Source organism: Macaca nemestrina, chromosome 10 (genome assembly GCF_043159975.1).
Source record: "Macaca nemestrina isolate mMacNem1 chromosome 10, mMacNem.hap1, whole genome shotgun sequence".
Classification (NCBI taxonomy): domain Eukaryota; kingdom Metazoa; phylum Chordata; class Mammalia; order Primates; family Cercopithecidae; genus Macaca; species Macaca nemestrina.
In genome coordinates, this window is record NC_092134.1 from 73,682,111 (window position 1) to 73,689,820 (window position 7,710).

At 37.4% G+C, this 7,710-nt stretch overlaps 1 protein-coding gene across 5 annotated transcripts in view; it reads right to left on the reverse strand.

Moving 5' to 3' along the window:
* The window catches only part of LOC139356728 (uncharacterized), an 87,590-nt gene that overhangs the window by 34,524 nt on the left and 45,356 nt on the right, over positions 1-7,710 (reverse strand). For 2 of the 5 annotated variants that reach the window (XM_071071531.1, XM_071071527.1), the window contains one exon: positions 571-6,666. The exons of 2 other annotated variants lie outside the window; for them this stretch is intronic. In XM_071071531.1, the coding sequence (XP_070927632.1) occupies positions 6,575-6,666 (92 nt within the window). In that variant the 3' untranslated portion in view covers positions 571-6,574. Of the gene's footprint in view, positions 1-570; positions 6,667-7,710 lie in introns of those variants that run through there. One more of the 5 variants, XM_071071528.1, reaches the window with a different exon arrangement.

The following is a 7,710-nucleotide window of genomic DNA, read 5'->3' on the forward strand; positions in this document are numbered from 1 at the left end:
ACAAGCACATTCCACCACATCTGGCTAATTTTCGTATTTTTTTTTTTTTTTTTGTAGTGACGATGTTTTGCAGTCACCATGTTGCCCAAGCTGATCTCAAACTCCCGGCGTCAAGCAATCCTCCCGACTAGACCTCCCAAAGTGCTAGACTTACAGGAATAAGCCACACACCCAAGTGACCTGGCTTCTTATTTAAATAAAAAATTAATGCCATCAGATCAGGCATGAACTCCCACAACATCTTCGTTACCTATGCACACTTCTGTATCTCTATTAGTCCTTCATTCATTCCCTTCTGCTTCTGGAGTGTAAGTGAACCGCTTTCTGGTCACCAAACATTTTACCCGATGTGATCATTTCTTCATGAACTTTACAGTGCATTATTAGTACATTCTCAAGTTGCTATAAGGACATACCCGAGACAGATAATTTATAAAGGAAAGAGGTTTAATTGACTCACAGTTCCACAGGGCTGGGATGGCCTCAGGAAACTTACAATCATGGTGGAAGGGGAAGCAAACACATCCTTCATGTGGCAGCAGAAAGGAGAAGAATGAGAGCTGAACGAAGAGGGAAGTCCTTTATAAAATCATCAGATCTCATAAGAACTCACTCACTATCACAGGAACAGCACAGGGGTAAGAGCCCCCATGATTACATTACCTCCCATCAGGTCCCCTCCCATGATACATAGGGATTATGGGAACTACAGTTCAAGGTGAGATTTGGGTGGGACACAGCCAACCATATCATTCCACCCCCGGCCCCTCCCAAATCTTATGTCCTCACATTTCAAAGCACAATCATGCCCTTCCCAATAGTTCTCCAAAGTCTTAACTCATTTCAGCACTAACCCAAAAGTCCAAGTCCATAGTCTTATCTGAGACAAGTCAAGTCTCTTCTGCCTATGAGCCTATAAAATCAAAAGCACATTTGTTACTTTCTAGATACAATGGGAATACAGGCATTGGGTAAATACACCCATTCGAAATGGAAGAAATTGGCCAAAACAAAGGGGCTACAGGCCCATGCAAGTCTGAAATCCACTAGGACAGTCAATAAACTTTAAAGTTCCAAAATGATCTCCTTTGACTTACTCCATGTCTCACATCTAGGTCACAATGACGCAAAAGGTGAGCTCCCATGGCCTTAAGCAGCTCTGCCCCTGTGGCTTTGCATGGTACAGCCCTCCTCCTGGCTGCTTTCATGGGTTGGAGTTGAGTGCCCGTGGCTTTTCCAGGTGTACGATGCAAGCTGTTGGTGGATCTACCATTCTGGAGCCTGGGGGATGGTGGCCCCCTTCTTACAGCTTCACTAGGCAATGCCCCAATGGGGTCTCTGTGTGGGGCCTCCAACCCCACATTCATCTTCTGCACTCCCCTAGCCCTAACAGAGATTCTCCGTGAGAGCTCCACCCCTGCAGTAGACTTGTGCCTGGACACCAAGGCATTTCCATACATCCTCTGAAATCTAGGTGGAGGTCTCCAAACCTGAAATCTTATCTTCTATGCACCTGCAGGACCAACACCATGTGGATACTTTCAAGCCTTGGGGCTTGCACCCTCTGAAGCAATGGCTTGAGCTGTACCTTGGCCCCTTTTAGCCATGGCTGGAGTGGCTGAGACACAGAACATCAAGTCTTGAGGCTGCACACAGCAGGGCGGGTCCTGGGCCCAGCCCAAGAAATGATTTTTCCCTCCTAGGCCTCCAGACCTGTGATGGAAAGGACTGCTGTGAAGGTCTCTGACATGCCCTGGAGGCATTTTCCCCACAGTCTTGGTGATTAACATTTGGTTCCTCATTACCTATGCAAATTTCTGTAGCAAGCTTGAATTTCTCCTCAGAAAATGGATTTTTCTTTTCTATCACATTGTTAGGATGCAAATTTCCAAACTTTTATGCTCTACTTCCTTTTGAACATTTTGCCACTTAGAAATTACTACCACCAAACACCCTAAATCCTCTCCCTCAAGGTTAAATTCCACAAATCTCTACAGCAGGGGCAAAATGCTGCCAGTCTCTTTGTATAGCAAGAGTGACTTTTACTCCAGTTCCCAACAAGTTCCTCATTTCCATCTGAGACCACCTAAGCCCGGACTTCATTGTCCATATTACTATCAGCATTTTGGTCAAAGCCATTCAACAAGTCTCTATAAAGTTCCAAACTTTCCCACATTTTCCTGTCTTCTTCTGAGCCCTCCAAACTGTTCCAACCCCTGCCTGTTACCCAGTTCCAAAGTTGCTTCCACATTTTTGGGTATCTTTATAGCAGCACCCCACTCTATGTGGTTCTAATTTACTATATTAATCTGTTCTCATGCTGGTATAAGGACATACCCAAGACACGGTAATATATAAAGGAAAGAGACTTAATTGACTCACCATTGCACAGGGCTGGGAGGGCCTCAGGAAGCTTACAATCATGACAGAAGGGGAAGCAAACATGTCCGTCTTCACTTGGCAGCAGGAAGAAGAAGAATGTGAGCCAAGCAAAGGGGGAAGTCCCTTATAAAACCATCAAATGTTGTGACAACTCATTTGCTATCATAAGAACAGCATGGAGGTAAAAGCCCCCATGATTAAATTACCCTCCCACTGGGTCTCCCCACAACATGTGGTAATTATGGGAACTACAATTCAAGATGAGATTTGGGTGGGGACATAGCCAAACCATATCAAATGGTTTTGCTATCTGATCTGACCCTATGCCACTGCTTTATTCTCTTTTAACATCATGCCTTCCCTTGCACTACATCTAATAATAACATTGAACTAATTTAACTTTCTAGTCTGAATAGATGTCAGTGCCTATTAAGAAATCCTCTAACTCATCTTTCTGTTGAGCAAGCTCCTGCTTATTCTTCAAGACCTAATTTAAGGGTTTCTCCCCTGTGAGAGTGGTACACAAGAAAGACATAAGAGGTAATGAAGAGTACTAACAGGATAAGGAAATTCCAGGAAAAACAATAATAGGGAAGACAATGTCTAGAGTTGATAAATGATAACAGGTTTCAATTATGATATTGGATTTCATACTTAACTTCTATCTTTCACATACATTTTTCCTTACTTCATGAAAATCATTTCAACCACTTTCTAATAGCATTAACAAATAGAATCTTAAGCCCCTCAGGTTTGCAGATAATTACAAAAATGTCTCCAACTGTCAGGAAATTATGTTTTCTATCTGTTATAAAGACATTTTGAAAGGGGAGGGAGGAACGAGAAGTAAAGTTACAACACACATTTGTTGGTGAGAAAATAAAAATCAAATAACAGAACATTGACTCAGAAATTTTTTTGCAATCGGAAATTAGTTAAGTACCAGTTATTTATGTTATTATATTACAGGTCCAAGGTAACTTCTAAAACTAAAACATAAGACTTTATAACTGTTTTCAGTTTTGTTTTTTGTTTCTGAGAAAGAGTCTCACTCTGTTGCCCAGTCTGGAGTGCATTTTCTTGGCTTACTGTAGTTTCCACCTCCCAGGCTCAAGCGAGTCTCGTGCCTCAGCCTCCCATGTAGCTGAGATTACAGGCATGCAACAACATGTTTGGCTAATTTTTGTATTTTTAGTAGAAATGGGATTTCACTATGTTGACCAGGCTTGTCTCAAACTCCAGACATCAAGTAATCCACCCGCCTCAGTCTCCCAAAGTGCTGGGACTACAGTCATGAGCTACTGTGCCTGGCCAAGACTTTATAACTTTCGATGTGCACTAAAGTCAGGGTCTAGGTTGTTGTTAACATCGGCAAAGTTTCACACAGTTTTGCTTTACTTTGTGTTTTTTTTTTGTTTTTTATTTACTTTGACCACCCAGCTTTATTAAGTTCTGAATGAAATAAATTCTCCTGTTATATTACTATTTTGATTTTATGCCAAATGTTATCAATATCTTAAGCCTAATATTCAAACTTATCAAATGCCGTATCCATATTTCCAATTGAAAATCTGCCATATGCTCAGAGTTGCAGCAGGACAGATACTGCTATTTAAAGGGCAACCTAAGAGTTATCTCCATGGATAATTATGCTCTTTTGTGAACTGATGTAGGTCATTGTTGAAATAGTTTCAAAGTCACCCTCCAAAACTGAAATACAGATGTGACATTTGGTAAATTTTCAGAACCTATTGAAGTGTAATACCATGATTTTCTTCAAGAATACCACACAGTTTGCCAAAATTCTCTCTGTGCTGTGAAAAGGCTGCTAGAAGACCAATGTTTTCAAACTGTTCAGCTTGATTACACTGGGGTGGTACCATTTATCTAAAGCTATTTTAAGCATCTTCTTGAATTACAGTAAGCTATATTGTAAATCTAATTACATTTGCCCACAGGGAAGTAAGTACATAAGAAGCCTGCTCTGTAATCTACTTAATAAAAGGCACTCCAGTTTTCTTCACAGCATTTATCAAAAATTGTCATTATACAGTTGTTTATATTTCTAATGCCAGTCTCTTCCACTGTAACTTCCATGAGGATATATGGATGTGTTGCATATGTAGTACCTAGCAGTGCCTAGAGGGCCAATAGATGTTTGATGACTGAATAAACAAATGAATAACCATGTAAGAGACAACTAGATTTATAGACATGTATACTTACCACTTTCAACTTGTGCAGAAAACTTTTATGTATATTAGAGACTCTTGGGGTCATACTGCAGAGTAGTGTAAGTACAGTTTTTCAATTCAAATGGAATGGATTTAATGTCAGAACTGTTATTTAATAGTTCTATGATCAAAGACAATTGGATTGAGCTTTCTTACCCTCTGTTTCCTCAACTGTAGAATGTGAATAATTACATTGGAGTAAGTATTAAAGTTAATGCAAATGAAAGTATGTACGCAACATAGTCCGTGGCAGAAAGTAAAGTCTAAATCAAGGAAGTAATATCATTTACTAATATTTTATACAGAATCTAAGTGAATTATATTAATCTAAATTAATTATCCAAGTGCTTTTAAAAATTGACAACATAAATGTCTTCTGAGGATATGCTGGCAGTGATAACTCATCAATAATTTATGGCTGTAAAATAAACTTTCCAACATCCTTTGTGCCTGTATTCCCAATTACTATAAGGTTTTTCAACAAGTTACTTTCAACTAAGTTTCAGAATTCTTTAATCTGTGCACAATTTCCAAATTCTTCACAACAATTATGGAATCTATCTCTACTGAACTCCATAAAGACAATCTTAATTGATGGTTACTCAATTCTCTAGTCTACATTGCATGTTCTTCCTCAAGCAATTTTTATTTCATTATTGCCCACTCATTCTATAACTCTGACTACTATCACAGTGGGAAAAGCCATCATCACTGAATCGTGCTCTCCCTTCTGGACTATACCTTCCTTGAGGCTCTATCCTCTGCATGAAGAATCAGATCCATCTTCATTCTTAACTTTTATTCATCCACTAATCCAATGTAAATTTACTGTGCACTGTCTATAAGACAGGTACTGTGTTATACTTCAGAGTTACAAAGAGTAACACATAAAATCCTGAGTATCAAAAAGGTCACATTCTAATAGGAAATGCAAATGAAGAAACATAATTATGAAAAATATGGTAAGCGAAATAAATATGTGCATGATTTTATGGGAACACTAAGAAAGGATATCTAATCACTCTGGAGTGAATGAAGGGCAGAAATAGGTTCCAGAAGAAAAGAATGGTTAGAATAATTCTTAAAGGATAAGGAGGAATCAATGGGCTCAAAGGACTATAGGTAAGGAATTCCAAGCCTGAGGGTCAGAACGAAGCACAGAAACAAAGGATAATGAATCTGTATAGGAAATGCTAACAGAGCAATTTATTTTGAAACACTTGTTAGATCATCTGTGCAGTTCACAAACTTTGTCTCCAGAATGTAAACGTATAAGAAAGGACTTTATTTAGATTGTGTTTAAATTAAAATGAATTAGCATTATAATGTTTTTAATTGATACTTTTTTGTAACACTATATAAAACAGTATTAGGAAACATATGGTTTGCTAGATGCTACTCAATGTTTCAGGGCACATGGATACAGTTTTGATATTCCGAAATGGTGAAGTGTTACCACTATTATACATCTTCCCACCAAGGACAAACTCTACACTGCCTTATTAATGACATCTAGGAAAGGGCCACAAAGACATTCTATGAAAGGAAGTGACACATATTGAAAAGTACAATGAATAATGGTTCTTTAAGCCCTAGACTGTAGAACAGCATCAGAATTGGCTCCCTTCGTTCACCTATGGAAAAAGTAAAAAACAGTGACATCCAATAATGTTAAGCAACTCTCCCCAAATTAGAAATATCCATGTAAAATGGCTCCCTTCAACGTAAATATTAGAAAAGTTACAACGCAATATTTTGTACAACATACTAATTTTGTTCCTATGCTGATATATGCTAAAAAAAATAGGCCTAGAAACTATTGCACAATTATCATATATATTTGGACCCATCAAAAAAGTGTGGCTTATAAATTAACTATTTTTATATCCTATCAAAGTAGAAACTTCACTTTTCGTTCAGCACGGTAACCCCACCAAAAGTAAAGTAAGTTCTAAGAATTATTTTTGAATGAATGAGTAAATGAACACATACCATGTATAAGAATAACTCTGGAGAATTTGGCAGTAAATGAACACAAAATGTCTCTGCCCTAGTAGGGAATACAAACACATTAAAAAGATTGCTTTGTATCAATTAAATTTAAAAAGGATTATAAGAATAAGACATAGTGGAAACTGGTTCTTTAGCTTGTGTGACAAAGGAGGCCTCTGGGATGGAAGAGTTGGTGATAGGATAGAGATTTACCTAGGTAACTACTTTGTATGTGCTATTTCATCATTTCTCACTACACCATTTCCTGGCAGCTATTACATCTCCAATTTATAAAGCTTAAAGAGTTAAATAAGATTTTTAAACAATATGTATGTGTAGACATATAAATATATATATATTTTTTAATTTTCTATACAAATGTTGCCTTCAAGGTTTTGTTCAACTAGAAACTTTTTTAAGCGTTCAATTTGACCACATAAGTCATTTTTTATACATGCAGTTCCTCTGAAAAAAATCTACACAACGTAAGTTTTAAAATTCTTAAGGGAACTTTGGCAAAACACCAAAATATTTTCTTTTTTTAATGTTTTGGAAAATACATTTACAATATCAGACTCTTTATGAGGTTTCCAAGATGAAGGATGGGTATTTTCAGTTAATACATGGCAGCACTTGTTTTTGATAGGAGCTGTGAACAAGTTTCATTGCATCTGTCAATCAAATGGTAAAAAAGGAAAAAATCATTGAAAAAAAGTCCTACACAATTGCAAACACATGGGATGATAAATGGTTTTAGTAGTAAACGGTGGCATGGATCCGCTTGTTATCTAGATAGATAGAATTCAAGACTATTTTAGGAAAAGCACTACTTTTTTTCAGCATGTCATGTATTTAATTTCTCGTAGCAAGCAAAAATAACAATCCTAATGTCTGGAAAAGTGGAATTCTAAATTATTTTTTCTCTGAGGGGGGCATAAAGTTCAAGTTAACCCAAGATTTAATTTTAAATGATAAAACAGGGACATTCGCCAAAATTTAAATAGGACACATAAGTTCTAATCACGAAATGTCCCCCAAAAGTCAAATATTAAAAACATAAGAGTAAATTGCAAATTCTCTTTTGTTCTGCTTACTAATTGTG